We start from the raw sequence: 21,263 nt of genomic DNA on the forward strand, positions 1-21,263 counted from the left end.
GGGTTGCTGTTTTTTTAATACTTTACTTTTCAAAATAAACCTACGTTTCTATGAAAATTTTCTTTCTTTTTTGTGGCCCACTTAAACTTAAACCTTGTTTATTTGGCCCTTGCTAGCCTTTGAGTTTGTCATGCTTGCCCTAATTGCTTTTCTTCTCTGTTTTATCCATAAGAATCATCTCCTCGAATTTGGTAATTATAATTTTATAGTGATTGTGTCACCCTGTTATTGTTTATAGATTTTCTCTGTTTGCAGTATTTCTTTGAAATGACTCTAGTACAGAGGACGGGTTTTTATCTTCATTCATTTTATTTTATTTTTTTAACATATACCAGTTTTAATAATAAAATACTTTTTTTATAACACATATACATATTCCTTTGTATACTTACCTCACATCCAGTTCTTGTTGCTGATCAGGGTCCACATCTATCCCTAGTTGGGGATTGTTCCACTTAAACTTCTATACACTAGAGCAGGTCCTTGCTCTAGGTTATGTAAGTAGGTTTTATCCTTTTACTATTACTGTCACCTTACACACCATACCATTGCATTTTTTATCTTCTTCTCTTTATACATGGTGACCTCTATCCACTTGAGAATCAAGCACTGCTGACATCTACAAAGATATCCTTAGACGGGGATTATTCAGTCCAGTCCCATGAAATAGAGCTTATATAGCTCTATAAAGTGTGAGTGTTCCTTTGGCACAATTCTAATATTTGCACTATTTTGTTAAAATGCTGCACTATTACTTTGTCCATTTGTCTTAAGATACATATTCTTGGATACCGTCCTCTTCCTCTACATACGTAATTTGAAGTTCCAGCGCTGTTCACCTTGTTTTGTTTGTATTGATTTGTATTCCACAAGGTTGGGGTACTCCTTGTTGGTGAACTGCAGCTATTGCACCAGATAGAGAGAGCTCATTCTTTTTTTTCTATGCTTCTTAAACAATCTTCCTACTGGAGCTTCAACTTCCCTCATTTGAACTACCTCAAAAGGGAGCTTCTAATATGTCAGCCAGAAAAAAAAACGTATGAAAACATGTCCTAATGTGAAAACTATTGTAGCTACATCTAGTTTTCCTTGCATTCTAGAAATACCAATATAACAACTGTGAAACCACAATGTGCTCTTATTATCTTTATTTCTTATTTACCATTCCTTTTAGCTATGTTACATTGTGACAATATGAACCAATACAAAAATTTTGTGTTTACTCGCTAGTCTTGTACTGTACTTTTTATTTATTTTTTATTTTTTGTTATGCCAGATTTTATTCTTATGTCAAAGAAAATGTACAGTATTAAAAAGTAAATCGAAGTTACCTATTCAGTTGCCAGAAAACCTAATTCACAAGAGTGGAATACAGTCAGTAAACAATCTGTGATGAATAAGATGAGAGTATAATATGATAATCAACGAGTAAAGTACTCTTTGTGCATAGAAAGATAGAAATGTAGTTCTTTCCCTGCTATGTTCCAACCATTCTGTAACACTGATCTCTATTAGTAATCTATAAGACTGTTGGGCCATCAGAATGCAATCAAGGCACAGCTTAAGAGAGAACAGCCAAAATCCATGTCCGGGGCATTTAATATCATAACTTTATGCGTAAGGTACACTAAAGGGTGTGATTGTTTGCTCATAAGCAGAATGAGAGGGTGCCTTATGTCATTAGCCCTGTATATCAGTGAAGTTAGTTGGACATATGTAGGAGAAGAGGTAGCAGTAGAGAAAGGGAGAAAATACTTTAAATATTAGAAAGATAGAGCGGATGAGGGGGAGAGAGAAAGAAGAGGAAAAAAAGGGGGAGGACAGAGAAAGGATAGTGGGGAGGGAGGGCAAAGCTCAGGTAGGGAAGACATACAGATTTTACATAGCAGCAATGGGAATGCAAGACATGTGCCCCCCTCTGACCACCCAGCTCCATCCAGCCATTATAATTTCAACAAATTAGTGGACCTCCTTATAGTATATTTTCACAAGACAATACCTGCATATTAACTTTTAGGGAAAAAGCCTTTCCCCCTATTTCAAAAGCTCATCCAGTAGGAACAATAATATTGTAATGGCAACTATAAAAAAGCATTTTCTTATATTTTCTTAAATTACTTATTTACATACATCTTTTTTTAAAAATGCAACCCAATTTATTTTCAATGTATATAGACAAAAACTTCCTGGCGATATGGTAAAGTGATATATTATCATTTTGATCAAGATTCCATGGGAAATAAAACATCACTTGAATTTTGTTTGGTGTTTAATTTATTATAATCACTGTGACGATCAACAAATTCCAGTTTAGTTTTTAACAGAGCTCAATAGATCAAAATAATCAAAACAGATTATGAGACTCTGTCTTCAAATTGGAAGTATGTTTACTTACATTCATATTTTCATTTGCAAGCTAAAATGATATGCAATAGTGTGGTATGTTAAACAATGCTGTAGAATGCTGTCCTCTTCGTTTAGGTTATTCTTGAAATACTGGATTTTAAAACTAATTGTGAAAATGTTTTTATTGTTATTATTATTATTATATTATTTACATAGCGCCAACAAATTCCGCAGCACTTTACAGTGGGTGGATGAACAAACATGTAGTTGTAATCAGACAAGTTAGACACACAGGAGCATAGAGGTTGAGGGTCCTGCTCTATGAGCTTACATGTTAGACTGAGTGGGGTAAAGTGACACAAAAAGGTAATTAACAGTTTAATTGAATAAATGGGTTTTTAATGATTTTTTGAAGGAGTGGAGTGTAGCGGAGAGCTGCTATTCCACATGTTATCTCCATTTAAGATCCCAGTAAGGCTGAGGAACAAGTATTAAAAATCCCATAAGGCAATAATTCCAGCTGGCAAGACAATCCAACAATATCCCAACATCAATCCCAATGACTGGACGACACACAGCATCAGGAGCAGAACTGAACTTTTAATCAAACAAACTCCTTTTAAAGGTTTCTCCAATGCAAGGGAGGGATTTACAGTAATTGGTACAGTAGCCAATAGTACAATAGTTACCTCCCATACATCTCCTCCCCTCAGTGTGACACATCATCCACTTGATACAGTTTTACCTGGTTTCTGGATGTACCCCAAAACAGTCAGGTACAAGTATCCAATTGGCACCCCCTGGTAGCCCTGATATGGGTGACCAACATATTCAAAATTCACCCAGATCGGACCAGGGGTTCGGGAGTTAGGTGGAAGAGACAATTTGACCGACCGCACATGAGGTGGTAGCCGAAAAGGGCTCCATGTGTTTTGGCCCTGCGGTCGGTCTCCGTTCAGGAGATAAAATATACAGAAATACTTGTCATCCACCATTAAATCGGTATTTGTATGAATACCCTTGTTCAGTACTTTTAATTCACCGAAGGAGGGGCTGGTTGGCACCTCCGTTCGGGAGTTACGGAGCTCTGGAGGTCTCAGCAGTGTTCGGGTAATTGAGTGTCCGATTTGAGTTCCAGACACTCGACGACCAAACACCGCTGAGTTTTTCGTGCGTAAGATAGTTGCCACCACGTGTTCGTATGCCGAACGGCGGCCACCCAGATACATATACAAAGTACCGATTGCACCAATTAACTTGCGGTTAGAGAAGTGTGAAAGCCTAATAAGGTGCACACTTCTCTCTGGGGTGGTCTAATGGTTCGGTAGTTTTCATTTGTATGGAATACGGATGAAAACTACCTAACAATCATACAAATGCTAAATACAATTTTAGCGATACATGAGAATAAACCCACAAATTGCATTTTTAACACAACCTTTGAGGACAGCCCCATGCCATCCGCTACATGGAGACTGGGTGAGCATCTAAAGGAGGAGGGAAGAGAGTTCCAGAGGAACAATGCAGCCCTCGAGAAGCCTTGAAGGCGAGCATGAGAGGTGGGAGTATGGACAGAAGATAGACATAAGTCTTCAGCAGAGCGAAAGGGCCTAGATGGGACATACTGTGTATCAGTGAGGATAGAGTATAGATGATAGATAGGTGGGAGCAGCATTATTTAGAGATTTGAAAGCAAGAAGCAGAATTTTAAATTGAGCCCTATATCTTACAGTAAGCCAGTGTAGGGACTGACAGAAGGGTGAGGCGTGGGAGGTGCGGGCGGACAGGAAGATGAGCCTCGCCACCGCATTCATTATGTAATGGCGAAAGTTGGGAACACATAAGACCACTGAGAAGCAGATTACAGTAGTCAAGGAGAGAAAGGACATTGGATTCGATTTTTAATCTAATAAAGAGTCTACCAGATTTCAAATTTCATCCAACTATTACAATTAAAGAATACTCTAAGCAGCAAAAAAACTTTAGCTTAATGAAGCAGTTCTGGTGTATAAATCATGCTCCTACCACCTCACTGCTAGATTTTCTGCCATTTAGGAGGCCTCAGAAGATCCTGAAACTCTATTAAGTGAGAGATTTTTGTCTGACATACTTGATGTACCCTTTTATGTAGGGACACTCTATGCAAGATTTTACACTATTCTCTCTCCTATCTTTATATTGGTCTATCTGTATAGGATCTCATTGCCTCATCTCTCCTTTATTACTCTAGTATTTTTTTTTTCTTTCCCTACTTGTTACATTTTAAATGGTATTGTTACTAAGGTGGGGTTTGTTAAGTGGATACTTTATTTACACTGAGTCATATGATTTATGTGGTTTATAGTATGTTTGGGAATTTGCTTCAAGCCCAAGCATACCATTTTTAAATATGATTTAGTCTTCTCAAATACCCCTTACCTTGCTAGTACTAATGTTGAGACTCCTAATGTTAAGGTAGACATTTAGTAGACATGCCACCTTCCCAATACTAATAGCACTGGAAGTGTTTAAGCGGCATTACCCTAAAGTTAAGGGATTCTCCTATTTTTTCAGTCCCTAAGTGAGGGGCTCATCCTTCCAGTTAAATCACTTTTGAGGGGCTCCACACTTTTGAGCCACACCCATTTATGTAGCTACACCTGTGACTCACACAGCCTACATGAAAAAATGGTTTGATTTTAAATCTGATGTGACAGCATTAGATGTTTTTATCTCCTGCTCTGTTAATTGAACTTTAATCACACCCAAGAGGCTACTGTAGTCTCTAGCAGACTATTAACAGAGCATGAGATAATATATTCTAAATAAAACAGACTGTGCAAAAAGGGATGTTTAAACATTAGATCTATCTTTACAGCAAATGTAAATGGAGACTGTGCAGGCCACATGCAGGGAGGTGTGACTAGGGATGCATAAACAAAGTGATTTGAGCAGTCAGACTGCACGGACTATACACCAAAACCACTCAATTGAGTAAAAAGGAGTTTTGCCACTTATAGTGTCCCTTTTACACCAGTGAATTCCACTTAAACACTTAACATGTTTTACCAATCCCACTTAATGCATTTCTGGTAGAATGGCATTACCAATGGTTAAATATAGAATGATTCTCTAGGGTGGATATTTATAACCCTTTTTATAAAATAGATAATAGAATGTACATAATTTGAATGTCTTTATTACATATTCCTGGGAGCATTATACAGGGACTTAAAACATGGAATGGTGTTGTGCTGGGCACATCAATGACTCAACATCCGAATCACGTTTATTTCCAATATAAGCTTGTGTATGATTACCCTGGTGGGATTCAGCCCATTGAGGCTGACTTGCTTAATTTGCATAGTTAATTAATTTTAACTGTGCCATTCCGTCCGGTGAGTGTGTTGCTGGCTTTTAAATCACTGTTCATTTTTGATTAAAGTTTTGCATGATTTGTTCTCTATTTTTCTCTTTCATATGAGAATTCCTCTTCCAAAGAGTTAACCATATATTTTATTGGTGATTGTGGTGCCCTTATCTGTTTATAGATTTATTCTATACTATTTTTTTTCTTTTGGTTTGGTTGAATTGGGGACTGCTCCAGTGGTCAGTAGTCAGCCTGCACTTTATTTGCACTTCTTTTTCCCACCCACTTGTGTTTTGTATTAACAATAGTACTCCATTAGATGCTTCCTTTTTCTTTGACTTACAGACATGAACTTAGCGTTGTCAGTGCATGTCAGAATGTGATACTTTCTAGACTGCCTCTACCATGTTGGATCAACATTTCATATTTGATTAAAATGAATAATATAGAAAAATATCAATCATGAAGTTTAAACAGAAACCCCTGGACCAATAACATTAGCAGCATAAACAGGGCTTCTAATTGAAATGCAGCCGAGATGGTTCATTGTGTCGAACGTTTGTATAGAAAGCATTCTTTTGTAACAATTGCCAGAAGGTCTTTAAAACTATTTGTTGTGAAGATTTACTAATATTAAATTACTAAGATTAAATTAACAAGTGAGGCTTTTAAAAATTAAAGTCTTTCTCAGTTTCTCATTTTGTTTTCAAAATTTATTTGAGCAGAAATTTTCTTTTCTTTTTTTTAATTAATTATTCCATTCACGTAGTATTTCTTGGAACAATTACTGAAATCCAAGGTAGTCAGAATGATTAAATTCTGAAAATGATAGTAGAAATAGACAATGTATTACAAGATTGAAGTGTACAATCGCAATCTTCTGTAAAACCATTTCTTATGCGTTGTTCAGGATGTGGGTGGCAATGGACTTGACAGCCAGCAAGGTTTCTTGACTAGTTGCCTGGATCTGAGATTCGGGCAACAGGAAACCATATCTTCCTGTGTCACGGAGCTCAAAAGTGAATGAGTATTTCACGCCTGCATCATAAGCCCAGTCATCTGACCCTCCAGCTGCAAGGTCTATATAGAGAAAGAAACGTGCATTAAATTGTGGACACAGGTCATGAAATCTTTTTCATATACAGGTATTATAAAATAATACTTCCATTAAAAAAATAAAATAATCTTTTTTGTAAGTATAGCTTGATGGAAATTATCATTTTGAACTGTAAGTGGACATGTCGCCTTTGATATTTTTGTTGAATGAAGTTTGCTCCAGGAGCTTCATATACTCTTCATATTTATTTAAACTATGTTAGAGGGACTATGTCACCAAAACATTTCAGAGTGCCAATTTTTAGTACTGTTAGCTTACCTATATATTGTAGTAGCAAACAGCTTTCAAATTTATAGAAATAACAAGGTGATTTAATAAGGTGAGTCTACTAGTCATCACGAATTGCAAATAGAAAAAACTCCTGCTCTGACAATTAATATCAGTGTTCACATCTAGTTCCAAATGAGACAATGCCATGAATTGCGGGATGCCATAATTAAGGGAGGGCAGTTATTGTCTGCAGCCATTCACAACCACGTCTGTGTGCCATCTTGGAACGAACAATGTGTGAAAATGAACAAAATTATAGGAAAAAACAAAGTTCTAACATAGCCTTTAAAAAAAGTAATCAAAATATTATTTAATTGTTAATTAAAAGGTAAAAAAAAGACCATATTCTGCAGACCTGTATAATTGGTCAACTAAATATAAAAGTATGTAATATTTCATCATATTTTACTTTAAATTACAAAATATTATTGTAAATGACTTACAGATTGTAGTGCCTCCAGCTCCATATGTGTATTTGGTGTTGTACAAAGATGTCAACTGACTCACAGCATTCTTGGCTACAGTGTTCTGAAAGAAGCACAAATATTTATCTTGTTAAAACATCTTAATATGGCACAGGCATTTATAATAACTCTATTTTTAATGTCTGTGATAGTGTTACTGACAGAGGTATAGAACTATGGGGTACTTCTTAAACTGAAGCGTTAGAATTGGGTTGTGTGTTTAGAATTAGAGTTAAGATCGAAGGATCGAAACGTTGCACTTTTTCCAATAAATCTGCTGCATAAATGACCCTTGACTGCCTGGACCACAATTTTATTTCAATTATCATTAGCAGTCAAGTGAGATAGAGATACACTCCCTCAAAGTTGAACCCTACATTGTAATAACGTGCTTCATTGTGAACTGGTATTGTCATGACAGTGCTCATATAAATGTATTTTTAACTTCTAAATGTATTTTTAGATTTTTGGAATGAAATGACATTTGTTCTACCAAAATGTATGTATTAAAGAGTTACTCTGTGCAAAGTTCTACGAATAGAGAAGTTACTATGGATATGAATGGAATGTCTCTGCTGGTTGTTTAATATTTAAAACTTTGTCTCTTTGTCAAATTATTCTTTATACTACCATAGTTTTTGTTAATTTAACTGACAACATATTTTTCCTTTAACTTTTTCCCTTTTGCTACTTAAAATATGTCTCTCAAGATAACTATATCATGCTTATAGAGTTTTAGTTGAGAGTCCATTCCACAAAATCTATACTCTGTCTTTCAAAGTATCTGCAAGACTTAATTTTTTGCTTGTATGGGCCTACATCTGATCTTTTTTGAAGAACGCAAGTAGTTCACACTCACCAAAGATCTGTGTTACTTTTTTTTTTTTAGTCAGTTGTTTATCCATTTTACAATTTGAATGTTCTATTTATCAACACAATAAATGGACATAGCTGCTTTCATTTGGCAATTGTTTCACCATTAACAAATTACATTTGTCGTTCTACAATGGCAGACATGAAGTTTGTTGCTTATGTGATTGCAAACTCACCAACTCAGTGTGGTCCTTAGCTACAGCATAAGAGTAAGAGTAGGGGAACAGCAACATCTGGGAATAGGAATGAATAGTCAAGTATCCCTTTATGGAAGAAATATTATTACGGATGAAGTTAGCCAGAGCTTTGGTTTCTCTTTCAGATTCAGGAGAACTGCCACAGTATGTATCATCGCAAGCTCTTGAAGAAGCTCCCACAGCTTGAAAAAAAAAGTTGTTGATTTATGTTTGGTAGTAATTAGTACATTGAATTCAGATTCATTATCACATAGTTTTGTTGATCGATACAAAATATATGAAACAAATTACACAATGAATGATACACAATAGTTTTTATTGCAATATTGACAGATAAGTATTCACCTCTTCAGTACAAAAACTAGAAAGGCATGTAACGAGATAATATTGTGTAGATTTTAAATTATTAAAAAAAAAATAATAACAACTAAAAGATAGCCACAAAATTTCATATAGGGTGTGAAATATGAGTATAGAATCAGAAGTACAATTTTTATCCCAAACAGTAAATAATAAATAGAAATGGTTAAATACCTTCCAAATATCATTGTATCTTAAATTGCAACCAGATTGCAAAAGTCTATTTGTATCTATGATGCCTAGATACAGTTAGGGTAATTTACTAATGTGAGAATTGTCAGGAATTCAAAGTTAGTTTCAAATTTAAGGTGAAATGTAGTGAAGCGGAAAAAGAAAAAAAAATCCACTTTAGCTATGCTTCCAGTCTGGCTACTTTTTTTGAAATTAATGTTTAAATCACATGCTAGTGAAAAACTCTGAGTAAGTCCAATCTCACTAGACATCTCCTCAGACAAATCTCCTAGACAAATCCTCCCTTCTAATGCTAAAATGCAGCCATAAAGTTTGACCTGCAAACAGTGCTTATGATTGTGAGAGGGAAGAGGTCAACGTTAACAGTCGACAGTGAAAATACAAATGGACTGGAGGGAGACCTAGGAGTGAAATATGTTGCGTTTAGCATGGTACTACAAATACATTCCCAGTTTTTTCAAAACAAGCGTGTATTTAATCAGTTTTCAATATTATATTATAGTTTATGGTTTTCAAAGAAAAGGAGACATCACTTACTGCACCATCCAGCATTGAAATTCCTGTTTGGATCAGTACCAATACAAGTGGAGCCACTGTTAACTGAACGTGTCTTCCTCCACATACGGTTCTGCAACACAATTTTAGAGAGTTTATGAAATTAATACTTAGATTATTAAAGTAATTAATGCTAATATCTAAGATGTGTTAATATCTTACATTTGTCCAGGTATAGGAATATCCATCAACATTTAGAACTGGCACAACATAGAAATCCAAGTTGTTGAGGAGATTAGTTAATTGTGTATCAGATCCATATTTCTCAACAGCCTGTATGAAATAATCATAGAGAAAAAAAATACAATTATGCTTCAGTGCTACAAGGCAATAATCTGACTCAATTAAGCAAAGAATACAATAACACATACACTCACAAAAAATAACAAAATAAAACCAATATTCCTAACAAGGAAAAAGCATGTAGGATATCAGAATAGGGGCTGTATTTTGTATAATTTTACTAAACAGTAAATTGTAGTCAATTGAAAACTGAATTGCATAGTACAGGCCAGAACATTGCAGCTTTTTTTGTATTTAGCTAGTTAGACTTCTGCTGTTCTCTGGAAACTGGATTACAACGTTTAACCTTAATAGTTAAGCTGTTACTATTGATAGGTTGGAGAATTGTTATGGTCATCTTTTTTGCCACAAATTGGCAATTCTGTTTATAAATGCATTACCATTCAGTATTTATTGTTTAATCCCTTTAGTGTGACAAATCTAATGTTAACTGGAGTTAGCTGTTCCTTTTTAATACAATATAAACAATGCATCCACATATTTGCACAAAAAAAACAAAAAAACATAAACATTTGAAATCCCTATATTTGCTGCAAATCCATAGGCTGTGCATGTTCTGCAGTGAGCTCACCAATGCATTAGTAGCTCACGTTCAACTTTCTGTACCCTTCTGCACTTATTCTAAAAGTACTGCTTTATGGGTACATCAAAGAACTCTCAGAGTTTTAATTAAATTGCCAGCTTTTTACTGTAGCAAACAGCTGACCTAACAGAAATTCATGATCTAAGTATTTTTTCAGCAAAAGTGGAGCTATTGCAGAATGGACGGAAGTGGCACAAAATGTGTACTTACAATGCAAAATGAATTGCTTTTTTAATAAATCTATTAATGATTATTAAAACACCCAATACATAACTGAAACCTAAGACAATGGTTATGAACTGTATGCCTCAAGCCACCTCAAAGTACCACAACTTAACTTGAGGATTATTAAAGGTTGAATGCGGTCCTTCAAATGCTGTTTTAACCCTAATAAGTCAGTTTGGCTGTAAGTATGCATAACGCTTTAGCATTGCATCAAGTAAAATAGAATTGTATGAGACGCTGATAGTTTGGCTTGGAATGTTTTCTATTTTTAAAGGGAAACTCCAGTGCCAGGAAAATAATCCGTTTTCCTGGCACTGCAGGTCCCCTCTCCCTCCCACCCCCCAATCCCCAGTTGCTGAAGGGGTGAAGACCCCTTCAGTAACTTACCAGAGGCAGCGACATGCGCATTAGAGCTCCCCATAGGAAAGCATTGAAAATGCTTTTTAATGCTTTCCTATGGGGAATTGAGCGACGCTGGAGGTCCTCACACAGCATGAGGACGTCCAGCGACGCTCTAGCACAGGTTTTCTGTGCTAAGATGCAGGAAGTGCACTCTAGTGGCTGTCTAGAAGACAGCCACTAGAGGTGGAGTTAACCCTGCAAGGTAATTATTGCAGTTTATAAAAAATTGCAATAATTACACTTGCAGGGTTAAGAGTAATGGGAGTTGGGACCCAGACCACTCCAATGGGCAGAAGTGGTCTGGGTGCATGGAGTGTCCCTTTAAGTGTTTCTTGGTCCAACAAAAGTTGAAAACCACAAACCTCACCTATACCTGGCTTCAAACATAGGTAGGTGCCTCAGCCCTCTTTCAAAGTGTTGGGCTTTCGTTTAGGTTTTGGTGTTCAGTAATGTTTTCAGCTTACATCAGCTTCCACACATGGTGAGTGGATATAACTTTGTGATTATCTCATGTAAAGAAGTCAACTTTAAAATAAAAATGTAATGCCACTCTACATTATTTAATGTTTACATATTGTAAAGTCTCACCTCCTTTACAAACCACTGGCAGAATGCAACACTAATCCATTCTCTTGCGTGGAAACCACAGTCAAGGACCACAGCCTTTTTATTCGAACCACTTTTGCCAACCTACCAAAAAAAAAAAATAATTAAAATAAAACCTTCAATCACAACTGTCAAACAGATACAGCAAAAGTAACTTTTAAAAGCAATTTACCTTAAGTAAGTAGATAGGACGGCCCTCGTATGAGGTTCCTAGTTGGGAGCGAGACACAAGGCCGGAATTCTGAGCAGCAATGTTAGCAGACCATGCGTTAATCTGCAAGGTAGATACAACTTTAGAAGGTGATCATTTATTATCTGTGTTCATTAAATGCAAGGTCACATATTCTGTGGTCATACCGTGTCAAGGTCATTGTACTTTACATAGCTGTGAACAGCACGGATATTGCTATCACGCTGGGTATCAACAGCTTCTTGCACATTGCCAATCATAACTCTGTTGAAAACAAATAACAAAAAATAGTGTTATATGTATAACAGGGCATGCATAGTTACATCTTAATTATGATCACACTGCAGATTAAATTAAAACATTCACTACCAAGTAGGATGAGAGCACTACAGAGGCATTTAAAACACCAAACAACACTAAACAGCACTAAACAACTTTAGTTTATTGAAGTACTTTCGGTGTATAGATCATGCACCTGCAGCATCACTGCTCAATTCTCTGCCATTTAGTAGTTAAATCACTTTCTTTATGCATACCTAATTACACCTCAGTGGCGGATTCAAGGGGGGGGGGCAACGGGACAATTGCCCCCCCCGAGAAAAACAAGCAGACCGAGGGTCTCTCTACTCTTCTTATCACACAGACATTGCCCCCCCACACACACATACACTGCCCCCATACACACACTGCCCCCCATACACACACTGCCCCCATACACACATTGCCCCCGATACACACACACACACTGCCCCACATACACAAACACTGCCCCACATACACAAACACTGCCCCCATACACACACACTGCCCCACATACACATACACTGCCCCATACACATATTGCCCCCATACACACACTGCCCCCATACACACACTGCCCCCACACACATACACTGCCCCCACACACATACACTGCCCCCCATACACACACCGCCCCCATACACACAGCGCCCCCATATACACACATTGCCCCACACACATACACTGCCCCCCCATACACACATTGGCCCACATACATATACACTGTCCCCCATACACACACTGCCTCCCATACACACACTGTTTTTCTTTATGCATACCTAATTACACCTCAGTGGTGGATTCAGGGGGGGGGCAACGGGACAATTGCCCCCCCCCCCCGAGAAAAACGAGCAGACCGAGGGTCTCTCTACTCTTCTTATCACACAGACATTGCCCCCCCCTCACACACATACACTGCCCCATACACACACTTCCCCCCATACACACACACTGCACCCCTGACAAACACTGCCACCCTCACTCACACACTGCAACCTTCACACTCACACACACACTGCTCACACACTGTCCCCCTCACACACACACACACACACACATTGCATGCTTTACACATTGCACCAATCACACACACCACTGCTCCTATGCCCTACTACAGTCCCATTTCCTATCAGACTTCAGGTAAGTTGTCAAACTGTTCTTAAACGGTTTGACTACTTACTCTGGGAGGGGGTCCCGGCACTATTGACACCTTAACCACTACACTGAGCTGTAGTGGTTATTGTGTCTGGATTATTTCTTTAAATAATCTACAAGTGCCCCTCCCGAGATCAGGCTCTGGATCTGACACTCTTACACCTCCCCAAGCTGTGATTTGCATGGCCATACCCACTTTTTGAATAGGAGCCTATTTGTCTTTGCTTACCTTATTGCTCAGTGTGTTTAATTTAGAATTACCTGCTAGAGTCTATAATAGCCTATTGTGTGTGTTTAAAGTTCAATTGACAGGGCAGTTAAGTTAAGGTCTTTTAAAGTAAACACACTGCTCTGTAAAAATTAAGACTTTTTTCATGGATGCTGTGTCCATCAATGCCAAATGATGCATGGCTAGGACTGCACAAAGAAAGTTATTTAATGCCTATATGCCAGAAATTAGAACTGCTTTTCAAAGTTGTGTTGGTCTCTTTAAAAATCAATTTTGTCTATTTTTTAAATATTATTACATTAAATAATATTATTATTAAAAATAAGAATTTGTACATTTCATAATATTTTCTTCATTTATTATTTCAGACTTTCTACAAATGTTAGGCAAGTAGGTAAAAAATATGTAGATATAACACACTATCATTTACCTTGCAGTATGTCACAAATGGTTTAAAATATTACCTTAGAAGCAGAAGAACAGTACCCTTTGTGTCACTATACCCTCCTCCCTCTAGCATGTAAACTCACTGAGCAGGGCACTCAACCCCTCTGTTCCTGTGCGTCCATTTGTCTGGTTACAATTACATGTCTGTAAGTCCACCCATTGTACAGCCCTACAGAATTTGCTGGCGCTATATATAATAAAATAATAATAATACTACTAATAATAATAACAATAAGACTAAAATATATAAATAAAATTACACAAAGCTTTGCTTTTGGAAATTCAGCTTCCCAAACACAGTATAATAGTGTTAACATAATGTTAACAATTAGGTATCCTCCATCCCTGGCTGCTCGAATAAGGCTACACATTTTAATCATATCCACTCTCCCACATATCCACTGACAGAAGATAGGGGATGGACTGCAGTGGAATTTATAAATCTTCCATAGGTAAAGACTAGTGCTGGTACAGAATGGAATGTAAGTTTGTTGTAAGAGACTTCATTTTGTTGCTGAAAGGCATCCTGTGTACATGGTTCTGGGTAGGAAAAGGTTGAAGCAATCAATATACACAAATATGTAAAATGTCTTGACACTAGTGCATCATGCACTAATGGCACGATCCATACATAGCTATACAAAGTCCAAAGGCAGATAGTTATCGTCAAAGCTCCAGATTGTACCCCTCTAATACTAAGCAGGGTATCACCTGCAGCCATGCTACGCAATACTATTACTTGGTACCAGTACTCTGGTACTGATGACCATAATGTGCATTTAGATGCATTTTCTGAATCACTGAGACAGAAGGGATATGAGTCCTGGACTATCATCAAACCAATTAATTCTGCTAACCTACCACCTGACTTTTGAACAAGTACAACATTTTTTTTTTAAAGATTTGCAGCCAATGTTAGCTGAGGATGAGATTATAAAAACACCTTCCTAACCAGCAACAAAAACTGACAGGAAACTATCCACTGATGAGATGAAAACAGAAAATGGTACAACGCCATGCAGAAAATCGTAAACTGTGCTAGCATACTTACATAGACAACACAGTGACAAGACCTAGATCATTAAAGGATCATACTCCTGTCTATCAAGCAATGCAACAATAGTACTCATGTGACCTAGGATATTAAATGGAAGGATGACCACGCACAGACACTCTATTTACATGGTGGATGTTTGTGAACTGCGTATTCCATCATTATGGTCTAGTCTGAATTGATATAAAAGGTTAGATCATTCCCAATATTGCTCTAAAGCAGGTAATAAAGTAAAGAACTGTAGAATTAGTGACTTTATGAACACGTATGCGTCTTTTTCTTTGTGGCATTACAACAGTTTAGTAGAAATTGAACCTACTCATAGGGCATTCCACTTTTCTCAAGGAGGGCCTGGATATCATACGCTACTTCATATTCAGCACGGAAATCAGCACGCTGTCCTACAGTAACCAGTGATATGGTTTCTGGTATCCAGAAGTCAAGCTAAAAAAGAACAAAATATAATTTGTAAATGGAAGATTTTTTTTCTAACCAGTTTGCTTTCTAAACCAGAAAAAAACAATATAAATGCTTAGGAAACAGTGAGTTACAGCAAAGGTTTTCAGAAGTGCCAAGTAAACCCTCGGAACAGGTACCGTTGTAGAGAAAGGCTCCCACGTGACAGATGACTGTCAGAAATTATATAACGGGATCTGCCTTTTAATTGGATAAGTAAAACAGGTAGCATATCACGTCCATTAGAAAATGTATTAATTGAAAAATGCATTAATTAAAATTTGTGTTAATTAACTTATGTTTTAATAGATTGAATCCATGACATAATTTCTCTTCATTTTGCAACGCCATAGTCTTGGTCTATAAATAATAACTAAGAAATTATGAATTATTCTATTTTCAAAAATACAATATTTTGTATTTTAAGAGTAAATGCAGATTGAAGTGTATTGTTTTTTTTTTAACTGTGATTAGCATTCTCCTTTTTTATTTCTATGACTTTCTAAGATTTAAATATCTTCTTAAATGTTCAAATACAAGTGAGATAATAGTATATTGTCTATTAAATTATGGGTTTATTTTAACTATAATTATCAAAAGTGAAGGCATACGGTACTAACATACAAACTAATTCAAAATGCATTTTTAAAGCCAGAGTAACTGAACCAAAAGTAGTTGAGAATTTTTCCACTTTGGCTATTTTGACCGTATATTTGAAATTCACTTTGAAATCTCAATTTACTGAATAACCCTGTAATTGCAGCTGATTTATCTCAATGCATATACTTCATAACCTTTTGACACTTTATATACAGTTTGAGGAATGAATGTTGTAGGAGTAAATTACGTCCGGTATTCCCTATCTACACTGTGAACACAGAGTGCCTCCTACTCCTACAGAGATAATTAAAAATGTAGTATCACCAGGCCACATTTCCTGCAGTAATGTTTGAGTTAGATGACACATTCCGAAAACACAATTAATAACTTCACAGTTGCCACATATATTATTGTTTTTTCCAAGACACAAGGACACAGAGAATTGAAGTTTGATTGTAAGCCAGATAAAAGCTTTTGGGAAAGTTTAATATACACATGAATGAACAAATGAAGGTTAAATCAATAGCATAAGGCTTACACAAAGCTGAAGGCAGATGTTACGTCAAACAAATAATTCAGGTGCATAATTCAAAATATAATAAAGTATTATCCATCATATTTCATCTAATGTTGTATTAATAACATAGCATACACAGTAAAACAGAAAACAGAAAAAGACTAACTTCAGTTGACACAAAGTTCATCATGCATCAAGCAATTTTCAATTCATGAAAATGATGGAAAATAAAAAGTTTCTTGTTTCTTGACTCCAAAATTGAAATTTTCATGGATTTATGGAATCTGCTCAATAAGTGTGGGCTTGAGAACAGTTTTACAAGCTATTTATATGGGGTTTACCAAGTTCTGATTGTTTATCAAACATGTATGGTTCCATCTCATCTTAATTTACTTTAGAACTTTGCAGAGAACCGGATCAGTAGAACAGGTAAAATAAGATGATGATGAGGTAATTTCACAATTAATTTTTTTACAAAAAGATACAACTGCAAGCTCACTATGCTTTTAGTAAACTGATAACTTGCACATATACATCCCTTGAAAGTAAATGCATCATAATATATTTTTCAGTTGTCAAATTGTCAAACTCCATTGATTACCATCATACAAGGTTCTTTTAATTATTCTATGATTTTAGTAAACTAAGCTATTTTGATCAAACATTGTTTCTATAAATTAATGTATAAATAAAAGTTCTAGTGGTGTAGTTGGGCTTAGAAATAGCCAACAATTGTGGTGCTGCCACTTTATTCGGTGGCATGCAATATTCTGGAAAATAATTCCTATTATGTGAAGCATTTAGATATAATTATATAGAGTTGTTTTTGCGATCGTAAAATTAAGGATCATCGGAAGAACATCTGTGAGTTAAACCAGGTTTTTATCCCTATATCCTAGTAATAAAATACTCTTGCAAATGAGATGATTGACCAAAACTGTCGATGGGAGCATATATTCCAATTAATATTATATAATAATTTACAGAAATACATAACAAAACTCTTCCAGTCTGTTTCATCTATAGATGTACAGAGATAAACTAGTGTACCCAGGAATGACCTAGGTATATCAAATAGCAGTAACACAAAATTAGTAGAAACATTGACAGTGGATAAATGCAACAGATTTCAATTTGAGTTTAAAAATTCATGGAGTAGCCAGATTGCGATGGAAAAAAATGATTTTAGAAGTTACTGGTTAATTGGTGCAAATAATACATATTGATCATATGAATAAGTTATCGCAAGTCTGCACACCATTAAAAATGTTATTAACTGCAACCTGGTGAGTTTTGAAAGACAATGGAAGAGATTTATAAAATTGTTCAGAAATGTATCTTATTTTTGGTCTTTAATCTGTTTTCATTTATTAAATAGTTCTTAAAATGGTCTAATAAGTATCGGCATGTCTCTATTTGACGTCTGCTATATTTTTCCGAAATATCTATTTCAACAAAGGACACCAAATCGAGTGGAGAGAAAAAGTGACAAAAAGACTGATAAATCTGTTGCATTGCAGAATTTTTTTTTTCCAAACGCTACAGATGAAAAAAAATGAATTGTGCAAGAAGTAAGAGACTAAAAAACAATAACAGATCACTGGTGCTCTAAAAAACACCTATAAAGTGCAGGCTCTTATCAGTGACATTAAAATAAATCTCCCACATTTACACTTACAGACTTATTCACTGAAGTTTAATTTGTAACAAATTAATATCTAGATTATCTAAATTATCTAAATAGCCAAGTGGTGACTAACGTTGATCTAGAGAACTCTTAAGATAATTTTGCTTAAATTTTGCAACAAAACATTTATTTTGCTGCAATTTGGAGGTTAGAAAATAACCTTGTTTTGTGCTGTATGCTAAATAGTATTTACACTACCATTGATAATGTAGATGGGAAACTGAGATGTCAGACATGTTAAGGGTGTAACAATTTACTATGTAAAATGGAATTTTATTATATTTTAGTGATCTAAGGCATTAACATAGATGGATTGCAGCATTATTAATGAATCAATATCGCACGTTCTATAATTTCACATTTTGGAGTTGCTTTTGGACCATGGATGATATACTAAATGAATTTTACCTCCTGGCTGTAAATATTACTTTTATTTCTTCAAATACCTCAACAATAAAATTGCTTATCCCATGCAGCTGCTTACATGAATTGGATAAAAAAGATTTTGTAGCGATATGTTTATAGAATTGTTTTGCCAATTAATAAAAAGTATTTCCAAAAATATATGTGATTTATTTGTCATATTACAGTGCGACACAGAATATGTTAGCATTGTCTATGAATAATTGATGCATATCTAATGGATTATTGTCAGATTATTTAACTCTGAGTCACATGTAACTTTAATGATTCTCAAAGACAAGAAGAGGGACAAGCCAAGAAAAAATAATTTCAAAACAATGTAAGAAATATACGATTCGGCATTTACATTGTGCCAAATAAATATTTCATTCCACACTGAGATTCTAGGCTTTTTTTCATATCGAGAAAGCTAAATATTTGAGTTTGACCTTCAAAAACTGTTATAGGGGTCGAGAAAAATATTTATAATTTCACTTAAAACGTATGATAGTAAAGGTTTAAAGCACTAAACTTAAAAAGATATGCAAATGTGTATCATTGATACTTCAGTTTCTAAAATTTACTGTATCAAATATTTCAAATGTCTTCATGAAATAAAAGAATAACAGGGTTATTTACTAAAGTAAGAATTCAAAGTAAATTTAATTTTGAAAAGTACAGATAGCTGAATGTAAAGCATATCTGACCTAGAGAACTTTTCCAGTTCGGATATTTTGATCTAAAATTGGCTCGGCACTAAAAATAAACTTTAATCTGCTTCTTTAATGTCTGAATCTGTTAAAAAAAATCTGAGTGCTCTAGTTTTCATAAAATACATAAAATTTATTTATGTATAACAATAAAGCTGACAAAATTTGGCAATGGGCATAAATGAACTTAAAGCAAAGTTCTGTTTCAGTTGCCAATCAATTTTTTTCTACAACATGACAGGACCTTTAATTTTGACATTCACTTTGAAGTTACCTTGAATTTTCACTGAAATGTATGTTTTATGCTTTTTTTTAAGAGTATAAGTTTATTATTTATTAAATAAATTGAGATCATACCTGTGTATTGCTTGCAATGGATTTTATTAATTCAACGTGTTCTTCATTTTGGGGAAATACTCGAAAAACTTTATCCCTTGAAATTAAAAAAAAAAAAAACAATTAGTGAAAACAAACTGATTAATTTAATAATTTTGACCATAACGATATGCATTATTTTTCTTACCCGTGGAACTCTTTAGGATCTGCAGACACCGCAGCAATACTCACAAGAAGGAGTATGGACCACATTTTGGTCAGATGGGACTTAGTACCTGTGCAGTCGTATTATATAGCTGGGTTTGTTGCTTGTTTTTGTGACGGATTGTTTGCAATATGTGTCAGTACAACCTACTTCAAAATGATTAATTACAGCTTTGACCTTGTTTTATTTACTAATAGCAAGAGTTGAGTTTATTTTTTTCACACGTTTTTTTTTTTTTTTTTTTTTTAGCCAGCATGGGTTGTTCAGTTAATAAGCTCAAATTTATTTCCATGAATGTAGTTCTGTAAAACTGACTGGGGACACTAACTCAAAGCTCTGGGCAAAATTCTGAAATGTAATTTAAAATTAGACAGTCTCCAGTCCAAAAGTTCTTCATGGAGAACACAATGGGCAAGAAGTCCAACAAGCTAGGTGCCAATTGCAACTAGCCTCCAGCACACAATTACCAATATCTTTGTATGTGCAATGGAACAAGCAGAAACATTAAACATACTGACCCTTACCACCATTATCACTTCAACTCCATGAAGTGATCATGGTGGTTGAAGTTACCTTTTAATTTGTAGAATGAATCATGACATTTTGAAATTTAATTTGAGAGATGTTAACTGGATTGTCACTCTGTCATGTTCTATGTGACAGGAGAATAAAACGAGAAAATGTATCAAATACTTTCCGTAATTTTATTTTCCTGGCTAAGATACATAGCATATGGGTTAAGCTCCTCCCCAGCTGTCAGGACAGGATTAATTAATTAGTTGACAGATCAAATAAACCCCCTCTCACCCCCCCCCCCCCCAAGATCCCCAGTCTTTTATAAAGCTCAACTAGAAAAAATAAATCCAGAAGGGAGAAAGTGTGATGCTGCCATGTTTAGCCAGGAAAAGAAAATTACGGAAAGTATTTGATAAACGTTCTCGTTTCGTGGCTAAACATGGCAGCATCACTTATGGGTAAAACCCAAGCTTAATGAAGGGCTGGAAAAAGAAATAAAGTACTCCAATTTTGCTGCTTAGTATTGTATTTGTTTAATGCAACAGAAGCCAATACACTATGTCCAAAGTGTGCAGAAGCCAAATCAAATCAAGCCTGTAATGCTTGATAAACGTCCA

The 21,263-nt window shown here is 35.5% G+C and overlaps 1 protein-coding gene across 1 annotated transcript; it reads right to left on the reverse strand.

Moving 5' to 3' along the window:
- Positions 1–6,386: 6,386 nt before the first annotated feature.
- LOC134586720 (carboxypeptidase B-like) lies at positions 6,387–20,219 on the reverse strand. Its single transcript, XM_063442474.1, has 11 exons — positions 20,113–20,219; positions 19,947–20,022; positions 15,537–15,661; positions 12,200–12,296; positions 12,015–12,116; positions 11,825–11,926; positions 9,886–9,996; positions 9,706–9,796; positions 8,596–8,798; positions 7,526–7,610; positions 6,387–6,775 (listed from the first exon to the last, which is right to left on the reverse strand). Exons 1-11 carry the CDS (start codon positions 20,175–20,177, stop codon positions 6,591–6,593), a joined length of 1,242 nt encoding a protein of 413 aa, XP_063298544.1. The 5' UTR covers positions 20,178–20,219; the 3' UTR covers positions 6,387–6,590.
- Positions 20,220–21,263: the final 1,044 nt, after the last annotated feature.

This window comes from Pelobates fuscus, chromosome 2, assembly GCF_036172605.1.
Source record: "Pelobates fuscus isolate aPelFus1 chromosome 2, aPelFus1.pri, whole genome shotgun sequence".
NCBI lineage: Eukaryota > Metazoa > Chordata > Amphibia > Anura > Pelobatidae > Pelobates > Pelobates fuscus.

What these genes read in the sequence shown, in the direction of transcription:
- LOC134586720 (XM_063442474.1), bottom strand. Translation starts at nt 20,177, where the DNA reads ATGTGGTCCATACTCCTTCTTGTGAGTATTGCTGCGGTGTCTGCAGAT. An exon ending in GTCCTATCTACTTACTTAAG is followed by an intron (nt 11,927 to 12,014) that starts GTAAATTGCTTT and finishes TTTTTTTGGTAG; the next exon opens with GTTGGCAAAAGTGGTTCGAA. An exon ending in AGCTGGAGGCACTACAATCT is followed by an intron (nt 6,776 to 7,525) that starts GTAAGTCATTTA and finishes TTCTCTATATAG; the next exon opens with ACCTTGCAGCTGGAGGGTCA.